The 27,805-nt window shown below is 43.1% G+C and overlaps 1 protein-coding gene across 1 annotated transcript in view; it reads right to left on the minus strand.

Moving 5' to 3' along the window:
• The window catches only part of LOC309567413 (sperm axonemal maintenance protein CFAP97D1-like), a gene marked incomplete at its 3' end in the record, with an annotated part of 379,099 nt that overhangs the window by 149,246 nt on the left and 202,048 nt on the right, over positions 1 to 27,805 (minus strand). Inside the window, 1 exon segment of the mRNA XM_082272813.1 lies at positions 6,435 to 6,553. Within this exon segment, the coding sequence (XP_082128939.1) occupies positions 6,435 to 6,553 (119 nt within the window).

Consider the following 27,805-nt stretch of genomic DNA (forward strand, 5'->3'; position numbering starts at 1 on the left):
TTATGGGCACTGATGTTTGACACTTGCACTTTATGGGCACTGATGTGGTGACAGGTACAATGGGGGTACTGAACACTGTATGGGCACAGGCTCTCTTAATTTGTGTAGTGCAGAGTAAACTGACAGAACACAGATCGGTAACTCACTGCTTCTGGCTCTTCTCCCCTTACACTGTAAATGGTGTGTGAGGAAATAAGAGCTGGTAACAGCCAGTTATCACTCTGTGTTTATTTTTTGATTGGCTGTGAATGGATCATGGCCGATCTCGTGGTAAACAGCCATTGTCGTTGGCTGTTTACCACTGTCGGTGACAAGCTGTGTTCCTGGGAACATGCTGCCAACGTCATGACTGTGCAGTGCGCTTCCAAGCGCGCACATGCGCAGTCTACACAGGGGCAGAGTCATGTGATTGGCTGTGAATGGATCACAGCCGATCACCTGGTAAACAGCCCCGCTCATTGGCTGTTTACCCGGTGACGCGCTATGTCTCGGGGACACGCCGCCACCGACGGTACAGGGCTGAGCGCACACGATCGTGCACATGCCCTGCTAGAATGGGCCACTGTCATATGACGTCAGCCCAGAACGAGAGCCGTATCGCTCTGCCGTCACTTGGCGGTGGGTAGCAAGTGGTTAAAGTTTGTGAACTTAATTTGTGAAGATCCCCACACATTTACATTCTTGAATTCTGTGACACGTAGTCAATATGCCCTGTGAGTAAGCACGGCTGGGTCACACATTATACAGATTCTGCCTGTTGAACTGCAGAGGTGGTGTGAGGAAGAGTTTTAGGAGGCGGAGTCATTACAGAAAACACTGCTTGCAGACAGTGAGGTACCATGGGATATGTAGTCTTTTGAAAATGAAAGTAAACAGCAGAACATAAGCTGCAAAGCATGTAGGGAATCCAGGAAGTTATGGAAATTGATGGTCAGCAGATAGGCAGCACTGACAGCATGAAAGAAATGTTTTCAACTAATCTTATATTGGATTATCAAAAATAAATATTGTTTGTATTGCTATTACAATGCAATGCTTACAATGAAAGTGATAGATCTCCATTAAACTTTTTTCTGCTCAAATAAATTGTATGCTTTGACTGATTACACCCTGCCTTGCCTTTTTTGGTCAGCTTTGATTCACAGAAATCACTGCTTACAGAAGAACTTACAGTACCATACTAGTGATAGAGCACTACTGTCTAGTAACCGTAAGACCACATAGGGATTTTAAAGGAGTTGTAAAGTCATCAGGTTTTTTTATCTTAATGCATTCTAGTCTTCTGTGTGAAGAAGCCTGCCCAGCACCCCCTAATACTTACTTGAGCTCCATCTTTGTCCACAAGTCCCTCGGCCGTCCGTGACTCTCCCTCCTGGTTGGCTGAGACGTGGCTGTCAATCAAAGTCAGTTAGCCAATCAGGAGAGAGAGGGGACGGGGCCAAACTGCAGCTCCGTGTCTAAATGGACACACGGAGCTGCAGCTCTGCTCGGGTGCCCCATCGCAAGCTGCTTGCTGTGGGGGCACTAGACAGGAGGGAGGGGCCAGGAGCAGCGAAGAGGGACCCGAGAACAGGAGGATCCAGGCTGCTCTGTGCTAAACCAACTGGTAAGTATAATATGTGGATGTGGATATGAATTTACCCCCTTAATGACAAGGCCAATTTTTTGCGATACGGCACTGCGTTTATTTAACTCACAATTGCGCGGTTGTGTGTGGTTTTTCCTACAAATAGAGCTTTCTTTATATGTATATATCTATTTTTTACTTTCTGCTATATAACATTCCCAATAAAAAAAAAAATTAAAAATCTAATTTTTTTCATCATTTTAGGCCAATTTGTATTCTGCTACATATTTTTGGTAAAAAAAATCCCAATAAATCTATATTGATTGGTTTGCACAAAAGTTATTGTGTCTACAAACTAGGGGAAAGATTTAGGTTATTTTTTATGTATTTATTTTTTTGCTAGTAATGGCGGCGATCAGCGATTTTTAGCGGGACTGCTACATTGCAGTGGACAGATCGGACCCCTTACTGACATTTACTCTTTTGGGGAGACCAGTAACATTACTACAGTAATCAGTGCTAAAAATATGCAACGTTACTGTAATAATGACACTGGCAGGGAAGGGGTTAACACCAGGGACAATCAAAGGGTTAAATGTGTCCTTAGGGGGTGATTTCTAACTGTGGGGGGGATGGGCTTTCTGCATGAACACAGAGACCTGTGTTCCTACATAAGAGGAACACAGGATCCCTGTGTCTATAACTGACAGAACAGTGGTCTGCCATGTTCACAATGGCAGACCGCCATTTTGTCTCCACGAAGAGCGATCGTGGGTGTCTGGCGGCAATTGCGGCCGCCAGACCCGCTGATCACAGCTACGTAGTCTCGCGGGACAGAGCCGATTTCCCGCAGTAAAACTGCGGCGGGCAGTCTTTAAGTGGTTAAAGACCGCCCCCTCGTGCTCGAACGCAGAAGCGAATGCGTACGTAGATAGCGCCTGTATATGTAAACGGCATGCAAACCACACATGTGAGGCATAGATGTGATCATTAGAACTCATCTGCAACTCTAAACTGTGTAGCCTATGGAGATTTTTAGGAACCGAAGTTTGGCGCCATTCCACGAGTGTGCACAATTTTAAAGCATGACATGTTAGGTATCTAAAAAAAAAATTTAGGAGAGAAGTGTCAGAATTGGCTTAGGTGGCAAGTAGTTAAAGAGGAAAAGTAAACACTTTGCATATTGTGTTCAATCCAAAATGCATCCAATTTGAATATTACAGTAAAACCTTGGTTTGAGAGTAACTTGGTTTAAGAGCGCTTTGCAAGACAAGCAAAATTTTCAAACACATTTTGACTTGATATACAAGCGATGTCTTGATATACAAGTAGCCTCAAGTCACAGCTGAGTATAAAAGAGAAGAGAGGCACCTCTAAGTGTAGCAATATGGTTAAATTTAATGAAGGTACAACATTTAGCAACTCACATGGTTGATGATTGGAACAGGCACATCTAAGTATGCAGGCATCAGGGGTAAAGCTGTCCACTTAGACCATCCTCCGCACCGCCATCTACGTCATCCCTTCCATGCTGCCCCTCGCTATGAGATCGCTTTACTCCAGGGTGGTCTTCCCGGTCAGGATTACAGACTGGCAGCCAGCAGTGCAGAAGGATGCCTGCATACTTAGACGTGCCTGTTTTATTCATCAACCATGTGAGTTGCTAAATGTTGTACCTTCATTAAATGGAACCATATTGCTACACTTAGAGGCGCCTCTCTTCTCTTTGATACTCTGTAGCTCCTGCTGGATTTTGCTTCTAATCCCCTTGTGGAGGCGCCATTTGTGGATGGACATTTTATGGTTACACAACCTATCACAATGCTATTATCTTTTTATATGGTACTATAAACTGAAGGACTTATGAATAAATGGTTGTGGAACGAATCATCTGAGTTTCCATTATTTCTTATGGGGAAATTTGCTTTGATATAAGAGTGCTTTGGATTACAAGCATGTTTCCGGAACGAATTATGCTCGCAATCCAAGGTTTTACTGTACTTTTTTGACTATAACTCAAAATGTTCTAAATGTAAAGTTAGGATAAACACTAAAATGTTTGTATCATAAGAGAGGTTGATTTGAAAATAAAATGGATTGTTTGCAAGGATATTTGCCCCAGAGCTTGGAGAAAGTGGTAAAGTTTCACTTTGCAAGAAATACCCAATCATATGCAAGGAAAATTAAAAAAAAACACCATTGTTGCTCCAACATGGGTGATGGAAGTCTCCAAAGCTTCACCTCATTCACTAAGCTCTAGGGAAAATTCCCTTGCAAAGTTCAATTTCCCTTGCAAAGTGAACAACCTATTTGCCTGTGATAAATAAACTCTATAATCTTATCTACAATGATGTTAAATGTTTAACAATGTGCTTGGGAAAAATACACAGATTACCATATTTATCTTTTGCTCCTTAAATGAAAAGACACAGTTTTATCAGCATTGGACTGTTTCCTTATCAAGGTGATAGAAGACTGCAAATACCATAAGCCAACAATTATGTCAGATGAACTGCATGGTATTTGCATTTTCTGTGCAAGCAACAAATACTAGTCTGAATGCAATACAATTTGGATTTTTAGCAATCACAAACCTATGAAAAAGTCATCATAGTGCTAATGTGTGCCTTCACCACTCCCAACTTGATGTTATATTAATGCTATGCTACCAATATGTACAAACCATTTTTTTCCCCTGCGTGCATTGCATTGTTGCCTTAAAAGTGAAATAAAGCTCTTCTAAAGAAAAACACATATGTTCACTTTGAGCCTATCATTCCACTGTTACATAAACATTGCACTAATGTGATCTCATTTTAATCTGCAAACTTTGTTGGTTGTACTTTAGGGGGAACAAACGAGTGTGCAAACTATGGAAACGTTGCAATGGGGAAATTACTGGTAAATTCTTTTATTTATTTATTTATTTATTTATTTATTTATTTATTTTTTTAACTATTTATTCCCAAAAAAAGCCAAGGAAATAAAAATATAAAAAGCCCTATCAGTCTGAAAAAAAAAGGTATATGTTAGAGTGGACTACGAATTCAAAAATAAAATAAAATAACGTACAGGACAAAGACATCACTGAAATGGAGAAAATGCTGGTGGAATTTTTTTTTAGTCAAAGCTACAAAGATGCAAAAGCAAAACCAGCTGAGTGGAGCAATGACAACATCTTAAAACCATTAAACTTGTTTTACAAATGGGTATATTTCACATACATATATCTAATAAATAATCAATATTTTTACTAAATTCTACTTATACTAAATTATACTTTCATAGCTCATTTCTATTAAAGTGAACTCAGTTAACTGAAAGAAAAATAAGACACTGTATAGCAAGCACCATTCACCCCCTAAAAAATCCAATGGAACTGGCAGCCCACCATGTGGCAGTTCACATGTCTGACAACATATTGTTGAGACCCCAAGCACTCATTCGCAAACAAGTGTGCATGTTTGCAATCCAATCAAGTTTAAGACTCCTGTCATTTCAGAAATGGATTGGGAAGATTTAGCAGGCATGGTGAAGACAGTAGAAGGTACCTTATGGTGCTTGCTATGTCACTTTTAATCCCCTTTCAGCTAACTGCTTACAGGCTGTAAAGTTGATGTGCAACATCACTATATATATACAGTGGGTACGGAAAGTAGTCAGACCCCCTTAAATTTTTCACTCTTTGTTATATTGCAGCCATTTGCTAAAATCATTTAGGTTCATTCTTTTTCCTCATGAATGTACACATAGCACCCCATACTGACAGAAAAACACAGAATTGTTGACATTGTTGCAGATTTATTAAAAAAGAAAAACTGAAATATGACATGGTCCTAAGTATTCAGACTCTTTGCTGTGACACTCATATATTTAACTCAGGTGCTTTCCATTTCTTCTGATCATCCTTGAGATGGTTCTACACCTTCATTCGAGTCCAGCTGTGTTTGATTATACTGATTGGACTTGATTAGGAAAGCCACACACCTGTCTATATAAGACCTTCCAGATCACAATGCATGTCAGAGCAAATGAGAATCATGAGGTCAAAGGAACTGCCTGAAGAGCTCAGAGACAGAATTGTGGCAAGGCACAGATCTGGCCAAGGTTACAAAAAGATTTCTGCTGCACTTAAGGTTCCTAAGAGCACAGTGGCCTCCATGATCCTCAAATGGAAGACGTTTGGGACGACCAGAACCCTTCCTAGAGCTGGCCGTCCGGCCAAACTGAGCTATCGGGGGAGAAGAGCCTTGGTGAGAGAGGTAAAGAAGAACCCAAAGATCACTGTGGCTGAGCTCCAGAGATGCCTTAAAGGTACCTCTGGTCCTTAAAGCTGAATTCCAAGAATTTAGCAACTTCACAAAAAGTGCAGGCACACTGTGAGGTTAAGTCCAATTAGGTGCATGCCACCTCCAATACATATCTCTATCACTTATTTGTGATAGGTTTATTGCATTCCAAGAGGAGCACAGAGCAGCTATACCTGCCCTTCCCCTCTGCTGCCAGTTCACAGAAACCTTTGTATTTTGTAAATACGATCATATAATACAAAGGCTTCTGTGAATGGGGAGGCGAGGGAACGGTCATAACAGTTCCAGCAACTCTGCTCTTGAAGTAACTGAGACCACAGTGAGCAGCATTGGAGCTTCAGAATCTATCTTCCTGGAGCACAATAAACCTGTCAGATGTGAATAATAGAGATATGTCTACAAGGTGGCAGGCACCTCAGTAGATTTAACTCATTGTATGTGCGCAGCTTTTACAAAGAAGCAAAATTTCAGGAATTCAGCTTTAAATCACCATGATTTAGTGAAAAATTTGGTCAAAATGTACAATCTTGCTTAAATTCTCTAACAGCAAAACTTGCCTTTGTATATAAGGAGTGTTCCAATTGTCAACTTCACCTCTGGTGCGCATAATGTGACTGATCTTCTCTATGAGGACCTGGTTATCTCGCTCTATCACAGCCAGTCTTTCCCGTTCCATCTGCAAGCAAAAATATAGATCTAAAAAAAAGTTCTGTTGAATAAACTGTGAATAATAGATCTAATTTATGGCAAAGGGGCTTCTTTGTGTTGGACACAAGAGTTTTAGCACCAGAAATTTTGCCACATAAATTTTCAGCATCAATAAATTGTATTCTTCACACTAAAATTCAACCCCCACCTTGTGCTTTACCAATAAGTTTTCCCCACATTGGAGGGGCAGTAACAATATTCAATCGATTTCACATTTGGAGACTCGATGGATATACAGTATAATTTAAAAGCCTAGTTTGTAGAATTGTTTTTTTAATAACAGTTAGAGTTTTATATTTAGGTTGTCCTGCCTATTCACTGTTTTATTTTATTTTGAAAGAGGTGATGAAATTATATAGCACTTATTTTATTACAAAGTGTTGAGAGGAAACGGGAAACCATTTGCCCCACAGAAACGGTCCCGGGAAGGGGAATGGGAACAAGGGAAATTAACGGGATTTTTGGGGTACCATATTAACTGATGGATACTTCACATGAAAATTTTTTATATCAAAACTATTTTTATTGAAAAACAATGATACGTGTTAAAAAGGACAAAGGGGCATCTTGAATACATCACTTCAAAAGATACATAGCTAAGAGACAAAAAATGCCGTTCAGATGTGCATTCCTCTACATGTTTCACGGCAGGACCGCTTCTTCAGGAGGATATACATGCACTCTATAATATGTTAGCACAAAAGTGAACAAATACAATATTGTACAATACAGATTATACAAAAAATATAGCATCACTTATCTATTACAAATGTGGGGCAGGGCCTGGGCTTACCTGAGACCAGCATGGATCATAACCCTACTGGTGGGTCAGCCACCACTAAACTCTCACCGGCGGACATGGGAGACCTTATAGTGGTGAAATGAGATAACGATGAATATTTTAGAGATGGATGAAAACGACTATTTCCATGATATCAAAAAAAGATAAATAAAAGTGAAGGAGAAAAGAAGAGAGAAAAATGGAAAACGAGAGGGAGGAGGAGAAGGAGACAAGGGGGGAGAAAAGGGGAAAGGAAGTAATGGGGAAAGAAAGAAAAAGGGGAGGAAAGAAAGGAAAAAAGGGGGGGGGAGGAAAGGAGAGGAGAAAAGAGGGGAAGAAGGATAGTGGTAGGAAGGCCAAGAAAAAGAAGAAAGATAGGAGGAAGGGAAGGGGGTGAAGAAAAGATCAGGGGTGAAAACAATGATAAGAAAGAAGGAGAGCAGTTGGGAAGGGGGATGGGGGAAGTGAGAAAGTGTCCTAAGCAAAGCCAAGAACCAAACCCAGGGGAAAAAAAGTGGAAAAACTCCGGTGGGGTGGTGAGACATGGAAAATGTCTAGTAGATGAATATCCAATAAATGATACCATACCATAAGAGGTAAAAATATATACACATCGCCCTCCAGGGGGAATGTACTATCTATTTTATCAGATAGTAAATATTTACAGTAAGTAGTGTGTACAGTTTATAGATGGGTATTTTTATCATGATTTCTAATAATAATGCTGTAATTAATGAAATACACAATTTTTGTTGGTTTTTAGATGATGTTTTCACCTTTTTTTAAAAAAATTTTAAGCACTTTAAAAACTCCGGAATTTGACCCCCTTCATGACCAGTCCTTTTTTTGGTATTTAGCATTGTGCTAATTTAACTGATAATTGTGTGGTTATGCCACACTGTACCCAAATTAAATTTATATAATTTTTTTTTAACACAAATAGAGATTTCTTTTGGTGGTATTTGATTACCACTGGGTTTTTTTTTTTTTGCAATATAAAAAATATATATATATATATATATATATATATATATATATTACTTTCTGCAGTTAAACATATTCAATGAAAAAATTAAATTTCTTCATAAATTGTGACCAAAATGTATTCTGCTACATGTCTTTGATAAAAACAATACCAATAAGTGTATCCCAGATGGCAAGCAATTGTGCTGTAAGCTTGAAAATGACTGCATTACAAGACTCCAGATCAACTTTCCTTGCAAACATTTTGCAAGTCTGCTGCAAGTTCTGGTTCAGTTATGTTGTGCAGTAGTCATCCCACTACAGTGGTCTCTGTGGCTGAATTTTCATCTTTGTTCCCTTGCTGTGTGTAAGTTGTTTCTTTAATTGGTGCTGGCAGCCATTTTACAATCACTTTGGAAGTGGTGTGCAGAGAGGTGAGTGGTAATCATGAGATCTGATATAGAGTTTAGGGAAGAAGAAATCAAGGAGTAACTAACCCTAATATCTCATTGGTGTAGCACAATTTGGAATGAGATTTTGCAGAACATGTGTGTATGTAACCATAAGTAGAGGCATAAGTAGAAACCTCAGAGACCCAGTACAAAAAAACTGGTAGTTCCACCACTGTATAGAGGACTACAAATCCCAGCAATACAGTAACAATCTAGAATACCACCAGCTATGGGGGGGGGGGGGGTGTATATAGAGAGCCATGCACTGGATATAGAGAGATGCACTGTGTTGTAGAGAAATCCATGTACTGTACTGGATGCTGAGAGATCATGCATTGTACTGTCAATGCAGATACATGAATTGTGCCATATATAGAGATCCATTCACTGTACTGTATACAGAGATCCATGCATTGTGTTGTATATAGAGAGATCCATACATTGTGCTGTACATAGAGATCCATGCAATGTACTGGATATAGTGATCTATGCATTGTGCTGTATATACAGATCCATGCATTGCACTGTATACACAAAGATCTCTACTGTATATAGAAAGGTTCATGCATTTTATTGTAATATGCAGATCAATGCAATGTATTCAGGGGCCTTTTAATGAAGTTAGTGGGTCCATGTGCAAGATCAAAAGTGGGCTCTGGGCATCGAGAAAAAAAAAAATTTTGGTGAGCTTTATGTGCCATGGCAAACAGTGGGTGTGGTTTTAATTGCACATGGCTTAAAGGGGTGTGGTTAAATAGAGTCCAAGATGAGTTCAGAATTCAGAATATGGTAATGTTAGGAAGTTCATAGATAAATAAATAGATAATATGTATATATTAAATGTATTATATGTATATATTATTTGTCATTAGAGATGGGACGAACACCCCCCTGTTCGGTTCACATCAGAATTCCCGAACACGGAAAAAGTTTGGCCCCAAGCCGTGAACTCTATTAAAGTCTGGGGGACCCGAACAAAAAAAATTAAAAGTCCCCATTTTGAAGGCTTATATGCAAGTTATTGGCCATAAAAAGGGGATGGGGCCCAGGTACTGCCCTGTGGGACATGTATCAATGCGAAAACTTTTTTTTAAAAAAACAATAGTTATTAAAGTAGCAGTGATTTAATAATGACTAAAGTGAAACAATAGAAAAGAAAAATTCCTTTAAATGTAGTGCCTGGGGGTTCCCCTTAGTCTGCCTGTAAAGTGGTGAATCTGTACAGTGTATAGAAGCTACTGCAGCAAAACTGACACTTCTAAAAAAAATAAAATAAATGCATTTAAATGTACGTGGCTGCAAGCAGGCAATAAAAACAAAAAATTGAAAAAACGGCAAAAAAAAAAAAGTGTGGGGTCCTCCCCAAAATCTATACCAGACCATTATCCAAGCCTACAGTAGGCGGTAAGCCTTCATTGAGAGCAAAGCATTTTTTTCTTTTTTTCTGGTCTGGCAGTGGTGGTAGCATCGTGAGTGAGTGAGATGAATCTACATCAGGGGACGTTTTTTTTTTTGTTGTTTTAAATTTATTTAATAAAAGGACTTGGCAAAACCTGTGCACTGTTTTTATTTATATTTGACACTTTTTTTGGTGAATAAATAGGGGTACAATGTACCCCATACTCATTCACATATGGGGCCAGAATCTGGGGGCCCCCTTGTGAAAGGGGGCTTCCAGATTCCGAGAAGTCTCCTGCTCGCAGACCACACAACAACAGCCCAGGGTCGTGGGGAAGAGACTCTTGTACAGATCAACATGGGGACAAATCACCCCCCCATGTTGAGGGCATGTGGCCTGGTATGGTTCGTGGGGGGGCTCACTCGTCACCCCTCTTTCCTGGCCTGCCAGGTGGCATGCGCGGATAAGGGTCTGGTGTGGATTGTGGGGGGCCCCCACAATATTTTTTTTACATTTTGGCATGGGGACCTGAAGGGCCTGGTATGGATTTGGGGGGGGGGGGGGGGCACTCTTTTTTAAAATTTGTTTTCTATTCCCGGCAATGTGTTTTTTTTTTCATGTAGCTGTTAGTGGGGAAGCCTTGTTAAAGCAGTAGTAAAGCCCACTTTGTGATTCTTTGATTCTTAACTACTGTAGGTAAAACGAATATCTGCTAAATGTGCACAGTTTAGGAGATATTCACCCTGCATGCAGCCAATGACATCACTGGCTCATGCGCTCTGAAGGTCCAGCATACCTTGCCGGAACTTCAGATCTTTGTGCCGGCACTGAAGGCACCTGCGTGCATGCTCGGGCGTTACGTCTTTGCAGCTCTGGCCAATCACACAGCCGAAGCATGCAAACCCAGAAGAAATACCGGTGGAGAGCTTCGTTCTAAGGTAAATATTCCATGATGTGCTAGCATGCAATGCATACTAGCACATTATACAATTGCCTTACAGCTGTTTTTCATTAGGTTTTTTCACAAGTCATGGTTTACAATCATTTTAAGGACGCAACGGCCAGTTCCCGGCTCTGCTCCTTAACAACAGCTAATTACTGTGCCCTGATTGGGCAGTGAGCAGAGCATTGTGGAGCACTCAACGGGTGAACATCCTGCTGAGCGCCCTTCAAATTCGGGTGTTCGCCGTATGGGTGAACAGACAATGTTAAGGCCGAACTTATCCTCGGCTCAAACAATTCGCCCATCTCTATTTGTCATAATTTCATTTTATTCCAACCTCCTTTTTTTGTTTTGCTCTGTTTAAAAAGAGAGGATTTCCTTGCCTCCTCAGTGATGAGCATTGGCACAGTTGGACCATTTGGAGCACCCCAGTCGGTAATGGGTTAGCCCTGTGTCCCTTCCTGCGGTACCCAGTGCTCAGATAGATCTCAGCTGCGCATGCTTGCAACATACTTTCTGCTCCTCTAAACCCTGTAGGGATGCACTGACATTGTAGCACATCCCTCCAGCCTCCCCCTTTAAAGCTGAGCTCTGAAGGCAAGAAGGAGACATGAGGATAGTGTGAGTGGGAGCAGGCACATTCCTCCCACATTCACCCACTCACCGATCACCTTTCAGCCTACTCATTATCTATAGAAGTGAGGAGCCTGTAGCAGGGAGCAGAGGCTTGAGCACCACCAGGGGCGGACTGACAACACACGTGGCTCCCGGGCAATAGGAGACCGTAGGGCACCCTGCATCCCCGCCCACACTCAAGCCACATCCTCACAAAGCTCCACCTACATATTGCACTGTCCACATTACATTAGTCACAGAATTTCTCTACACTATGTTCAAAATAAATGTTTAATAAGTTAGGAAAATAACTTGTGATAAGCAGTGCACAGGGGTCAGCAGGGCACAGCATGGAGGGTCAAGGGAGCAAAGTATACAGGGGGCAGCAGGGCAGAGCATGGGGGGAAAGATGGCAAAGTAAAGGAGTCGGCAGGTCAGAACAAAGGTGGGGGGCTGGAGGGCACACTACATGGGGAGCAGCAGGGCACATTACATGGAGGGGGGGGGGGGCAGCATGGAACATTATGAGGCACATTGTGGGGCACAGCAGGGAATATTACATGGGGGCAAGAGGGTGAATTATGGGGCACAGAAGGATATATTACATGTGGGCAAGAGGACACATTATTGGGCACATTACATGGAGGCTAGAGGACACATGGTGCACACAGCAGAGCACATTATGGGGCAAACAACCGGGCACATCAGTAGGGCACGCAGCAGGGCATATGAGCGGGGCACGCTGCAGGGCATATCAGTGGGGCACACAGCAGGGCACACAGTAGGGCACATCATGGGACACACAGGAGGGCACGTCTTAAGGAACAGCAGGGCACATTATGGGGCACAGCAGGGCATATAACATGGGGTAGGAGGGCACATTATGGGGCACAGCAGGACATATAACAGGGCACACTGAAGGGCACATTATGGTGCACACAGCAGGGCGCATCATGGGTTACACAGCAGGGCACATCATGGGGCACACAGTAGGACACCCCATGGAGCACACAGTAGGACACATCACAAGGCACACAGTAGGACACATCAGGGGGGTAAACAGTTGGGCACATCACCTGGCACACAAAAGGGCAAGAGGCACACAACAGGGCAGATTACTCTGATTGTATTGTATATAGAGAGATCCATACATTGTACTGTATAGTGAAAGATCCATACAGAAAGATATAGGCTCCTATTGTAAGCTGGTAACTAATATTTCCAAGTGGGAGTGGCTCCAGTGGCAAATATGGGCCGCATGCTATTACTTTGTGTAATTTAGTGGGAGCTGCAGAATGAGTGATTCGGAGCTGCACATTGTTATCTAAGAAGAAAAATAGAAAATACCGGCTCCCAATCACAAAATGCCAAAGTCACGTTAGATCTCTAAGTGAAGAGTAGAGTACAAACCAAGATTTCTGTAGAGCCGTAGGGACTGCTGATGAATTTTGTATCCCCCACTCCTGAACAGCCAAGAACACCAAATATTCACAGGCACTCCAGAGTCAGAGAACAGTCGTGACTTTGTTATTGGTATTTATTGAGGGTTAATAAGTTGGATGGGGATGGGAGGTTATGGAATGCCCACTTGATTTTAGCAAAACTTCAGCAACATTTTCATGGACATCTTCTTATATACAGTCTATATACCGTCTCCTCCACTCTCCTCCTGCACACACTTGCACGCTGGCTCCAGCTGAATCACTGTTAATTGATCTAAAAGGCTCTCAGTGGGATTTAGCAATGGCCCTTTACAGGCAGAGACTTGCAGCCCCTTGTTGTGTAGCAAAAATTACAGTGAAACAGCTTGCACTTCTCCTCTGTGTCTCCTGGACCCAGCACCACATCTTCAGGCATTGCCAACCCACCCGGCTGCAGCTGACGTTTTCACTAGCCCTCCAGGCTAACTTCTCTACACCAGTCCTCCAGACTGACTCTTCACCAGCCCACCCAGCTGACTCTCACCAGGAGATCTCCTAGGGAAGGATGAAGACGTAAGCATACAGCTGTCTTCAGGGAGACTGGCTACATGTGGTAGTCTTCCTCCTTGTTAGTCCCCACTCCCCAGCAGTGCTGATCTACTCACACTGTCCTCTCTTGCTCCAATGCCTCCAGGAAGGGCTTCCTCCCATGTTTTGTGGCAGAATCCTTCCAGCTTTTGAGCCCCCGGCCCAAGGCAGGACACCCCTCCTAGGGGGCACCCCTGAGGGCCACTGACAGCCTCCTCAGCAATTTATCTCCATCGTCCACCCAACTGCCCCTGCTGGCATGGCTCATGCCTATTTAGAGGTAAGCTCTGCTCCCTGCCAGCCCCCTACTGAGGATTGGCAAAGGCCTCATACATTTTGCAGGCAGCTCCTACTAACCTCCACCTACTAGCTCTAGAACATTCTCCAATGTCCCAGAGAGGGAAGCAACAGAGGAGCTGTCAGGATGAGTTATCCAGTCCTGACTCACTTAACCCTGACCCAGATTCCACCGTTCAAGCTTAGCCCTGAGCTAAATTATGTTTTACCTACTCTTAAGTTCTAACACACACTACACTAACTTCTAGCACACACTAGAGGGTGCTACACTTCATATTGCATATTATGAGGATCTCACCCCCCTTACCTTGTTTAGGACCTTCGCTATCCTTTTAAAGATCCTTCCCACACTGTGTCATTGTAAACTGATGCCTGTAAATACCTGCTTAGCTCTGCTCTTTGCGGTTGGTCACGTGACCGCTCCCTTGTGATCTTTCATGGCCAGTCACATGACCGCTCTCCTTCTCCAATCTAAAGCTACACTTGGAGGAGGAGCGGGAGGAGAAGAGTGGCCGGAAAGAATGGAACTAATAAGTTATTTACAGGCATCGGTTTACAATGACACAGACACAGTGTAGGAAAGATATATAAAAAGGGGCACTGGCAGTCATTTTTTTCCCTTTAGAGTACGCTGGCAGGGCTGTCCCAGGAGAGGCGGGGTGACCAGGATGACATCATTTGTTGAATCCCGATTCAGCCGTCCTCTGCATCGATGCAGAATCGTTCACAGCTAAATCGCGATGCATCAATTTAACAATTATTTTGAACAACCCTAGTATATATTAGTATTATTTCAGGTACTTATATAGCGCTGTCAATTTACGCAGCACTTTTACATATACATTGCACATTCACATCAGTCTCTGCCCTCAAGGAGCTTACAATCTAAGGTCCCTAACTCACATACATACACAGTAGGGCCAATTTTATACAGGCCGCTCCAGTAGACGTTGTATTACGAAACGCGTAGGGTGGAGTCTTACGTCACTACGTCACTTCCGGTATTTGGAGCTTGGGCCGTGGAACGCGGAAGCTTCCCGGCTTCTCTTCACTGATCGAGGACAGCCTAACTGTGAGTTACTACCTCGCCCTTAAAAAATTGGCACCATACATCGCACCAAGGGGTCCCCCTCTCTCTCTCTTTTTGTATTCTGAGGTACTCGGGACGAGGAGAGATCGTGGTGAGGGAACCCCAGGATTCCATATTGGTCCCTATTGATATACAGGTGGTATACTGGCCGGGTGCGACACCTAGTGGCTACATTGGTGCTTGCAACCCGTGCTCTCCTTTTCTTTTTATCAACACCTGTTTTCTCATTTCTCTACTAGAGAGGACTCACTACTTCATTTATTTTTTCACCTGTATATATATATGTGAAGTTTCACATCACTTTTTGATCACAGCACGTCATAACAGGTTATTAATTTACAGTCATTTTTTCAATAAAATAAGCACCTTTTGTTTATATGCTATTTATGTAAACTTCCACGATTTACCACTGTAACACACAATATTAATTTGAATAAAGCACTGGGTTTGGTTTCTTTTCAAGTTTTTTCTGGCACTAGCACTTATGATTGATAAGTGTTGCAATATTTAACCTGTTATCACTCAGCATATGAGCACTTTAAATAAATAATATTTATCATATTAGACACACCAGCACTTTATTTCATACACTATTTATTTATTTATTTATTTGGCACATTAGCACTTTGAAGGTAGCGCCGATTTCAACCTTTCTTATATTTTTATCAATTTTATACAGGATCCAATTAACCTACCAGCATGTCTTTGGAGTGTGGGAGGAAACCGGAGTACCCGGAGGAAACCCACGCAGGCACAGGGAGAACATGCAAACTCCAGGCAGGTAGTGTCGTGGTGGGATTCGAACCAGCGACCCTATATACTGTATATACTGTATATCCACTATATGCCAGTGTCCACTTTCTTTATCCCGTGAAGACGTCCGTTGTACCAGACCTCACGTAGGGTGAGGCCAGTGGCATATGATGTTGTACACCTGCTGTTGATCTCTGGTGTGGTGTGTTTTGCCTGTGTTACTCTAACATTTATGAGTATATCTACTGGTAATAAATCATGTGATTTTAGCATACTACTCTATGGTTCTTTGTTTTTTCTCTTTCCTATTATTACTTTGAGGTGCTGGTTTTGAATAGCCAGTGAAGGACCATGGAGGCGGTGGAATCAGTGGTATCCTGAGTGGTGGCCCCCTCAATTGGATGATTTCTGCACTATTGATCTCTTATCACTTGGAGATCATTACTGGTTGGTAAGGGGAACTGGCACTCCTGTCTTTAACAAATCCCCTAAAAATTATTTTTCTTTTTGTCCTTTTATTATGAAATATTTGAATAAATTGATTGAAATACGATGTATATTTTTTAACTCCAGTTATTGGCACCTAAAAAATCTCAACTTTTTGAAAGAGCATCTCAAGTGTCCTGTTCTTTAATTCGTTGGGTGTGGTGCCTTTGGGACCTCCTCTGATAATTTTTTCTGTGCAATTGTCTGTGAGGTGGTTTGGGATTCTTAAGCTGGATACACGCTTTACAATTTTTTTAAGATTTTTTCCTTTAGCTTTACCAAAACCATATAATATGAGGTCAGACCTAAACACTTTTAATTTGTATGCAGTCAGGCACTTCATAGTTGAAGGTAAATCTAAAGGAAATCTACCAACAAAAGTTGTATAGTGTGTATCCGGCTTTACACATGGATTTTTATCATTTTTAAGATTTCACATTTGGACTTTTATCTACTTATCTTCAAAGTTTATTTCTTTGTTATGGATAAGTACATTATATGTTATGGGACTGCTATTTCATTATTTATTTGATGACATTGTTTATTTTGATTTAATATGAGATAATTGTATTTTTTCACACAAACATTTTTATGTTGATCACTACAGAGATATTGGTTTTGCGCACCTTTTAGATTAAATATTTTTGTAATTCCTATGTGTCCGGATTATAGAGTAGGTTGCTGCATTATCTCTTTTTGCACTAAGGAGCACAATTTTTTTAATGTTTATACAAAGCACAGAAGAGCAACCGGTTAGCCAATCCCAGCTGATGCACCCATTTAGCTTGCTTCCACTTCTCTGCTTCTCCACTTGGCTGCCAAGAATGAAATGAAGATGGCGTGTGTAAGCTCCAAGTCATGGTTGAGATCTCTGTCTCTGGACTAATTTTAAAATGTTTTACGAACTTTGACATGATGTCATGTTGAGAGGTTTTTTTTTAAAAATGGGCTTTATTGCCAAATAAAATAATATAACAATAAAAACTCCTCTCAGGTTCCATTTAAAGTGACACAAAATTTTGATTAAAAAAAAAAAAACGTTAAAGTATGTATTCTTAACTCAAAAAAGTATCTTCTATTGCTCTCAGCCTCCTCCAAATTGCTTTTTTTGCTGCTGTGATCTGACATCCTGTTAGATGGTAGCTATGTTTGTTCTCCATGGTCCCACTGTATGTAGATGGACTAGGGACTATGAAATGTGTAGTGTGCTAAGAACACTGCACAAGAACACTGCACTGAAACTGAATCCGGCAGGCTGGTTCAACCCAAGTTGATCGATAGATCCTCTTGGTACATTCAGCCTGCTTTTACATGATTTCGAATCTCAGCCAGTTCCTGCTAAACCAGCTGAGATTTGAACCATCTATGGCTATAGTATAATTTTATCCATCTCCGTAGAATACTAGTAAATGATATCCCACTCACATACAATTAATAAGAATTAAAAATTAAAATGATTATGTTTTTGTATCTCATAATTTCTAATGTATCTGTTTAATCCCCATAACAATTTAGAAGAAGACACTATATATTTCTGTATCTAGCTCTCTACCCTTATAGGAAGGATAACTTGTCAGAAATTTGTGGCAGTGTTGAATTGTAAGTCTTGTTAACTTGCTGCGCATTTTCACTGGTAAGTTGTACACTTGTACAGCACTTGAACTACAAGCAGGGCTGGTGCAATGATTTTTGACACCCTATTCGAAACCTCATTTTGCCACCCCCTTGGCTCCACCCCTGACTCCCCCCCCCTTTGCTCTGCCCATTTCAATGCATACCTCCCAACTTTTGAACTTGAGAATTAGGGACACTTCAGGGAGACAGTGACCTACGGCTCACATAGAGCACTGCAGCAACAGGTGAGTGTGACCAAAAATGATTGTGAGAGGGGCTTAAGGGTCATGGTTAAGCAAAACCTGGGCTTCTTTGTACCTGTAAAATAGGCTTTAATTTCTGTGCCACACTTTGGAGTCTCGGGAATACATTTAAACCTCAACACAATAATTTGGGAAATTACTTCAAATACATCTGGTTTTGTATAAACTGAAAATAGACAGAGAGCTTAAAATAGAGGATTTTAAAGAACCTGAAGAACCCGGGATGGAGCCAGAGAAAATGTACTGCAGTATGCAGTATGAACCAACCCTTAGGGAGAGAGAGAAGGATCACTATGGTATATGGAAGGAAGGAAGGATCACTATGGTACATGGAAGAAAGAAGGGATCACTATGGTACATGGAAGAAAGAAAGGAAGGATCACTTTAGCACATGGAAGGCATTAATGATTACTATAGCACCTGGAAGGCAAGAAGGATCACTATGGCACATGGAAGGAAGGAAGGATCACTATGGCACATGGAAGGCAGGAAGGATAACTATGGCACACAAAAGGCAGGAAGGATCACTATGACACAAGAAAGGCAGGAAGGATCACTATTAGTGTTGAGCGAACACGGACTGTATTATTCGTGTTCGTACCGAATAATTGGATTTTTTGTACCCGAACACGGACACGGACACTTTACTGTATGTTCGGGTAAAAATCCGTGTTCGGTCGTTTTATTTCCGGGTTTTGCATGCTTTGGCGCTCTTTTCATGGCGGGCTTTCAACAGCCAATCAACAATCGTTTAACTGGTGTACCTTAAGCCATCCCAGCCATGCCTGCAAATGTCTCAGTAGCTGTGATTGGCCGTCTGAAGCATGTGACCAAGTCTTTATAAGTTCGAGGCAGCCGCAGCGGCGTCATTATGCTGCTTAGATTCAGGGACAGAGCACACATCAACGTGCTGGCTGCTGATTAGGGAAAGATAGGCAGGAAAAAACCATTTGTGTCCGGATAGAATTGAGGGACAGGTCGGAGTGTTTAGGCAGGGCGAGTTGTAGGCATTTTAGGGATAGAGTCTGCTGAATTATAGGGTCAGTGTCTTCTACAAACTACAATCGATATTGCTGTGTGGGGGGTGGGGTGAATCTGCACTCAATCCTGATCTACGATCTCTTCTCAATCCTGTTAGGGACAGAGTCTGCTGAATTTTAGGGAAACTGTGTTCTACAAACTACAATCGATATTGCTGTGTGGTGTGGGATTGGAGATAGGCAGGTGTCAGTGATCCACATCCATTTTTCTGTGTGTGAGCTGCAGTGAACACAATCTTTTTGGGCTGCAGTGAACACAATCTTTTTGGGCTGCAGTGAACACAATCTTTTTGGGCTGCAGTGAACACAATCTTTTTGGGCTGCAGTGAACACAATCTTTTTGGGGTGCAGTGAACAAAATCTTTTTGGGGTGCAGTGAACACAATCCTTTTTGGTGTGCAGTGAACACAATCTTTGTGGGGTGCAGTGAACAAAATCCTTTGTGGGGTGCAGTGAACACAATCTTTTTGGGGTGCAGTGAACAAAATCCTTTTTGGGGTGCAGTGAACAACATCCTTTTTGGGGTGCAGTGAACACAATCTTTTTGGGGTGCAGTGAACAAAATCCTTTGTGGGGTGCAGTGAACACAATCTTTTTGGGGTGGAGTGAACAACATCCTTTTTGGGGTGCAGTGAACAAAATCCTTTTTGGGGTGCAGTGAACAAAATCATTTTTGGGGTGCAGTGAACACAATCTTTTTGGGGTGCAGTGAACACAATCTTTGTGGGGTGCAGTGAACACAATCTTTTTGGGGTGGAGTGAACAACATCCTTTTTGGGGTGCAGTGAACAACATCCTTTTTGGGGTGCAGTGAACACAATCTTTTTGGGGTGCAGTGAACACAATCTTTGTGGGGTACAGTGAACAGAATCTTTGTGGGGTGCAGTGAACACAATCTTTGGGGGGTACAGTGAACACAATCTTTGTGAGGTGCAGTGAACACAATCTTTGTGGGGTGCAGTGAACACAATCATTGTGGGGTGCAGTGAACTCAATCTTTGTGGGGTACAGTGAACACAATCTCATACTTCTGAAGGTTTGAGGGTGCTGCCTGTTCCATACTCCCCCTACTCCTCATCTAGCCTTTTAGGGGTACAAACAATAGTAATTGGGGCCTAGTGTGGTTGTGTACGTGTGATATACATACACTTTTTTTGGATCATATTTTCTATTCCGCTATTTAATCAAAAACCTTTGGGGATCAGTTAAATTGGGGGATAGTCTGTGTTGGTACGTGTGAGAGAGATCCACCTTTCCAAGTTGTTGGGGTTCATCTCATACTTCTGAAGGTTTGAGGGTGCTGCCTGTTCCATACTCCCCCTACTCCTCATCTAGCCTTTTAGGGGTACAAACAATAGTAATTGGGGCCCAGTGTGGTTGTGTACGTGTGATATACATACACTTTTTTGGGATCATATTTTCTATTCCGCTATTTAATCAAAAACCTTTGGGGATCAGTTAAATTGGGGGATAGTCTGTGTCGGTACGTGTGAGAGAGATCCACCTTTCCAAGTTGTTGGGGTTCATCTCATACTTCTGAAGGTTTGAGGGTGCTGCCTGTTCCATACCCCCCCTACTCCTCATCTAGCCTTTTAGGGGTACAAACAATAGTAATTGGGGCCTAGTGTGGTTGTGTACGTGCGAGATACATACACTTTTTTTGATCATATTTCCTATTCCGCTATTCAATAAAAACCTTTGAGGATCAATTGAATTGCGGGATAGTCTGTGTCGGTACGTGTGAGAGAGATCCACCTTTCCAAGTTGTTGGGGTTCATCTCATACTTCTGAAGGTTTGAGGGTGCTGCCTGTTCCATACTCCCCCTACTCCTCATCTAGCCTTTTAGGGGTACAAACAATAGTAATTGGGGCCTAGTGTGGTTGTGTACGTGTGATATACATACACTTTTTTTGGATCATATTTTCTATTCCGCTATTTAATCAAAAACCTTTGGGGATCAGTTAAATTGGGGGATAGTCTGTGTTGGTACGTGTGAGAGAGATCCACCTTTCCAAGTTGTTGGGGTTCATCTCATACTTCTGAAGGTTTGAGGGTGCTGCCTGTTCCATACTCCCCCTACTCCTCATCTAGCCTTTTAGGGGTACAAACAATAGTAATTGGGGCCCAGTGTGGTTGTGTACGTGTGATATACATACACTTTTTTGGGATCATATTTTCTATTCCGCTATTTAATCAAAAACCTTTGGGGATCAGTTAAATTGGGGGATAGTCTGTGTCGGTACGTGTGAGAGAGATCCACCTTTCCAAGTTGTTGGGGTTCATCTCATACTTCTGAAGGTTTGAGGGTGCTGCCTGTTCCATACCCCCCCTACTCCTCATCTAGCCTTTTAGGGGTACAAACAATAGTAATTGGGGCCTAGTGTGGTTGTGTACGTGCGAGATACATACACTTTTTTTGATCATATTTCCTATTCCGCTATTCAATAAAAACCTTTGAGGATCAATTGAATTGCGGGATAGTCTGTGTCGGTACGTGTGAGAGAGATCCACCTTTCCAAGTTGTTGGGGTTCATCTCATACTTCTGAAGGTTTGAGGGTGCTGCCTGTTCCATACTCCCCCTACTCCTCATCTAGCCTTTTAGGGGTACAAACAATAGTAATTGGGGCCCAGTGTGGTTGTGTACGTGTGATATACATACACTTTTTTTGGATCATATTTTCTATTCCGCTATTTAATCAAAAACCTTTGGGGATCAGTTAAATTGGGGGATAGTCTGTGTCGGTACGTGTGAGAGAGATCCACCTTTCCAAGTTGTTGGGGTTCATCTCATACTTCTGAAGGTTTGAGGGTGCTGCCTGTTCCATACCCCCCCTACTCCTCATCTAGCCTTTTAGGGGTACAAACAATAGTAATTGGGGCCTAGTGTGGTTGTGTACGTGCGAGATACATACACTTTTTTTGATCATATTTCCTATTCCGCTATTCAATAAAAACCTTTGAGGATCAATTGAATTGCGGGATAGTCTGTGTCGGTACGTGTGAGAGAGATCCACCTTTCCAAGTTGTTGGGGTTCATCTCATACTTCTGAAGGTTTGAGGGTGCTGCCTGTTCCATACTCCCCCTACTCCTCATCTAGCCTTTTAGGGGTACAAACAATAGTAATTGGGGCCTAGTGTGGTTGTGTACGTGTGATATACATACACTTTTTTTGGATCATATTTTCTATTCCGCTATTTAATCAAAAACCTTTGGGGATCAGTTAAATTGGGGGATAGTCTGTGTTGGTACGTGTGAGAGAGATCCACCTTTCCAAGTTGTTGGGGTTCATCTCATACTTCTGAAGGTTTGAGGGTGCTGCCTGTTCCATACTCCCCCTACTCCTCATCTAGCCTTTTAGGGGTACAAACAATAGTAATTGGGGCCCAGTGTGGTTGTGTACGTGTGATATACATACACTTTTTTGGGATCATATTTTCTATTCCGCTATTTAATCAAAAACCTTTGGGGATCAGTTAAATTGGGGGATAGTCTGTGTCGGTACGTGTGAGAGAGATCCACCTTTCCAAGTTGTTGGGGTTCATCTCATACTTCTGAAGGTTTGAGGGTGCTGCCTGTTCCATACCCCCCCTACTCCTCATCTAGCCTTTTAGGGGTACAAACAATAGTAATTGGGGCCTAGTGTGGTTGTGTACGTGCGAGATACATACACTTTTTTTGATCATATTTCCTATTCCGCTATTCAATAAAAACCTTTGAGGATCAATTGAATTGCGGGATAGTCTGTGTCGGTACGTGTGAGAGAGATCCACCTTTCCAAGTTGTTGGGGTTCATCTCATACTTCTGAAGGTTTGAGGGTGCTGCCTGTTCCATACTCCCCCTACTCCTCATCTAGCCTTTTAGGGGTACAAACAATAGTAATTGGGGCCTAGTGTGGTTGTGTACGTGTGATATACATACACTTTTTTTGGATCATATTTTCTATTCCGCTATTTAATCAAAAACCTTTGGGGATCAGTTAAATTGGGGGATAGTCTGTGTTGGTACGTGTGGGAGAGATCCACCTTTCCAAGTTGTTGGGGTTCATCTCATACTTCTGAAGGTTTGAGGGTGCTGCCTGTTCCATACTCCCCCTACTCCTCATCTAGCCTTTTAGGGGTACAAACAATAGTAATTGGGGCCCAGTGTGGTTGTGTACGTGTGATATACATACACTTTTTTGGGATCATATTTTCTATTCCGCTATTTAATCAAAAACCTTTGGGGATCAGTTAAATTGGGGGATAGTCTGTGTCGGTACGTGTGAGAGAGATCCACCTTTCCAAGTTGTTGGGGTTCATCTCATACTTCTGAAGGTTTGAGGGTGCTGCCTGTTCCATACCCCCCCTACTCCTCATCTAGCCTTTTAGGGGTACAAACAATAGTAATTGGGGCCTAGTGTGGTTGTGTACGTGTGATATACATACACTTTTTTTGGATCATATTTTCTATTCCGCTATTTAATCAAAAACCTTTGGGGATCAGTTAAATTGGGGGATAGTCTGTGTCGGTACTTGTGAGAGAGATCCACCTTTCCAAGTTGTTGGGGTTCATCTCATACTTCTGAAGGTTTGAGGGTGCTGCCTGTTCCATACCCCCCCTACTCCTCATCTAGCCTTTTAGGGGTACAAACAATAGTAATTGGGGCCTAGTGTGGTTGTGTACGTGCGAGATACATACACTTTTTTTGATCATATTTCCTATTCCGCTATTCAATAAAAACCTTTGAGGATCAATTGAATTGCGGGATAGTCTGTGTCGGTACGTGTGAGAGAGATCCACCTTTCCAAGTTGTTGGGGTTCATCTCATACTTCTGAAGGTTTGAGGGTGCTGCCTGTTCCATACTCCCCCTACTCCTCATCTAGCCTTTTAGGGGTACAAACAATAGTAATTGGGGCCCAGTGTGGTTGTGTACGTGTGATATACATACACTTTTTTTGGATCATATTTTCTATTCCGCTATTTAATTTAACTGGGCCTCCATGCGAGACCTGTGTGCCTTGTTGCGCTGTTTTGAGTACTCCACCAACATGGCCAGTGGCAATGACGCCGTTCTCAGCTTAACTATCCCACTTCTATGCCTCCTTGAAAAAACAATTCGGGCGATGATGGAAGAGGATGTGGCACAGGATGAGGAGGAGGAGGAGGATGAAGAGGTAACATTTCCAAGGCTTTCAGGGCAGTCATTCGCAAGGGGCTCCGAGGGTGGGTTCCTGCACACGCAAACGCCAGGGACGCAATTGTCCAGCAGGGGCACAGTTCTGGAGGATGAGGAGGATGAGGAGGAGGAGGAGCTGGAGGAGGAGATGGAACCATGTTCACAGCAGGGTGGCACCCAGGCCAGCTCATGGCCATCACTGGTGCGTGGCTGGGGGGATACAGAGGACACGGACGATACACCTCCCACAGAGGACAGCCTTTCGTTGCCTCTGGGCAGCCTGGCACACATGAGCGATTACATGCTGCAGTGTCTCCACAACGACCGCCGAGTTGCCCACATTCTAACTTGTGCTGATTACTGGGTGGCCACGCTGCTGGATCCCCGTTACAAGGACAACGTACCGTCCTTAATTCACTCACTGGAGCGCGATCGCAAGATGCGCGAGTACAAGCGCACGCTGGTAGACGCCATGCTGCTGGCATTCCCATCTGACAGCGGGGCCACAGTGGAAGCACAAGGCAGAGGAGGAGGAGGAGGAGGTCGCCAACGCAACCAGGGCACCGCCAGCACCTCAGAAGGCAGGGTTAGCATGGCCGAAATGTGGAAAAGCTTTGTCAGCACGCCACAACAAACAGCAGCACCAGCAGCTCAGATGGAACGTCTTAGCAGGAGGCAGCATTTTACCAACATGGTGGAGCAGTATGTGTGCACACGCCTACATGTAGTGAATGACGGGTCTGCCCCCTTCAACTTCTGGGTCTCCAAATTGGGCACATGGCTTGAGCTTGCCCTTTACGCCTTGGAGGTGCTGGCGTGCCCTGCAGCCAGTGTATTATCTGAACGGGTATTTAGCACGGCTGGGGGCGTTATAACAGACAAGCGCAGCCGCCTGTCCAGAGACAATGTGGACAAGCTCACGTTCATTAAAATGAACCAGGCATGGATCCCACGGGACTTTTCCGTACCTTATGCAGAATAGCAATGGATACCGACCTTACCCACCCATTGTTCCATTTTTGCTCTTTCTCACTCTTTTGGGGTGTACCCTCATTTAAAATTTTTGAAAAGAAGCAGTGTTGGCTACCTCGTCCTCCTCCTCAGGGCCAGATTAATGTAGGGGCTATTGGAGCTGCAGCTCCAGGCCCCTACCTTTTATATAGGCCCCGGATTGGCCATATTCACTGTTACCGCTCTTCTGTCACTTGTAAACACAGAAGTCTGGCTTCTATGCTCGCTTCCCCAGGCAGCACCCTTAGAACCTCCCCACACAGCGTGAAGGCCGGACAAGGAGGGACAGTTGGCGATGCATGGATGTGTTTATGGGCTTCAGAGACAGCATCCCATGTTGAATTAGGCATGCATGGCTGCACCCTTCCTCCTCTGGGTGCATGGCAAGGCACGGCCCTTAAGGCCCTTCAAAATCCTCAGCACCAAGCCCATGATGCTGTTAATCCGGCCCTGGTCCTCCTCCACCGCCGCTTCCACCTACACCGCCCATAGGTGTGCGCAGCCTATTGCATTAAGGTGTGCACCCCAAAGTTGAAATACACATGCATGTGTTTGCCAGCAGGGAGAGTAATGTATCGGGGCCATGTACCTGTAGGCAAGGAGAAATAGAGCAGAGCAGGTCCCAGGGAGATCTTTCCCATCTCCTCACTGGCAATGCTATGTGCCCTAGGTGATTAGGGTGTGCCCAGGCACACCCAGCACACCCTGTGCGCACGCCTATGTCACCGCCACATCCACCACCACCTCAACCTCCCTCCTACTCCATATGGGCCTCGTCCTTCAGAGATGAAGAAGAACATTGTTTTATTTTTCTGTTTTTTTTTTGTTGTTTTAAGTTATTTCCCTATCCACATTTGTTTGCAGAGCACTTGCCATGCTCTTAATTACGTTTTGCTGCCATTTGCAGCACTCTAGCCCTTTCCTTTGGTGTTTTAGAGCCATTTTAGTGCCTTAAAGTTCGGGTCCCCATTGACTTCAATGGGGTTCGGTGTCCGGGAAAAGTTCGGTAAAAGTCCGGGACACGGACCCGGACTTTTTTTTAAAGTTCGGCCGAACCCGTCGAACACGGACATCTAGGTGTTCGCTCAACCCTAATCACTATTGAACACGGAAGGCAGGAAGGATCAATATGACACCTGGAAGGCAGGAAGGATCACTATGGTACATGGAAGGCAGGAAGGATCACTGTGGCACATGGAAGGCAGGAAGGAGCACTATGGCACCTGAAAGGCAGGGACAATCACTGTGGCACATGGAAGGCAGGAAGGAAGGACCACTATGGCACATGGAAGGCAGACAGGAAGGATTACTGTGGCACATGGAAGGCAGGAAGGATCACTATGGAACATGGAAAGACAGGAAGGAAGGACCACTATGGCACATGCAAGGCAGAAAGCAAGGATCTGTATGGTGCATGGAAAGCAGGAAGACTATGGCACATGGAAGGCAGGAAGGCTATGGCACATTTAAGGAAGGAAGGCTATGGCACATTTAAGGAAGAGAGAGAGGGGAGAGTTTACTCACTCAAGGCAGCATTGTCTTCAGAGGCTCAGGAAGACATCAGGACAGGAGCACTGGCTGCTTTGAAATCTCCCGCTCACCCTCTTCCCAGGCACAGATTGGCCACATGCGGGGGGGGGGGGGTTGTGGGCAGGCACAGGGGGGACATGGGGAGGAGGTGTGGCAGACCTAGCCTATTGAGCCTAGACCGAGCCAGCTGGCGGGTGAGTGGGCGGTGGTGGTGGTGGAGTGTGCTACTTGACACTGAGCGAGGCTCAACACAACGCGCACTGAACAGGGGGATTAGTGGAGTCAAGTGCAGCCGGCGCCTATCTTGCCTATAGGTAGAATTGGCCCTGAGCACAAGTTCTAGTTGACACCAATTTGTAGAAAATATGCATGACAAGTCCAGCAAGAGAAAAGTTGCAGTGTTAGGTCTACAGCATGAGCCCTGCAAGTCTACAGCAAGAGCCCCGCAAGTCTTTAGCAAAAGTTATGCAAGTCTCAGTTTTTATAGGGTCTATTCAATAAAAAGTGAAGAGAGGTGAATTGAAAGGAGATTTGCAAAATCTATGCCAAAGTGGCTGAAGTAAAAAAAAAAAAATCTGTCATTTAAAATATTTCTAGTTCAGCTTTTTTGGCCTATATTTTAACATTTCCGTGAAAATATACCTCAATTCACCGAATAGTGCATTAAGACAAAACTGATCTAAATGAAAACATTACAATATTTTAATAAAATCAATACAAAATGCTATATTATATCTTACAGGTTTTTATTTTTTTAAATTAAGTTCAACATTTAACAAAACATGAAAAAGAACATTTACAAGAATACTAAAAT

Source organism: Pelophylax lessonae (assembly GCF_965119305.1).
Source record: "Pelophylax lessonae genome assembly, chromosome: 11".
Lineage (NCBI taxonomy): Eukaryota > Metazoa > Chordata > Amphibia > Anura > Ranidae > Pelophylax > Pelophylax lessonae.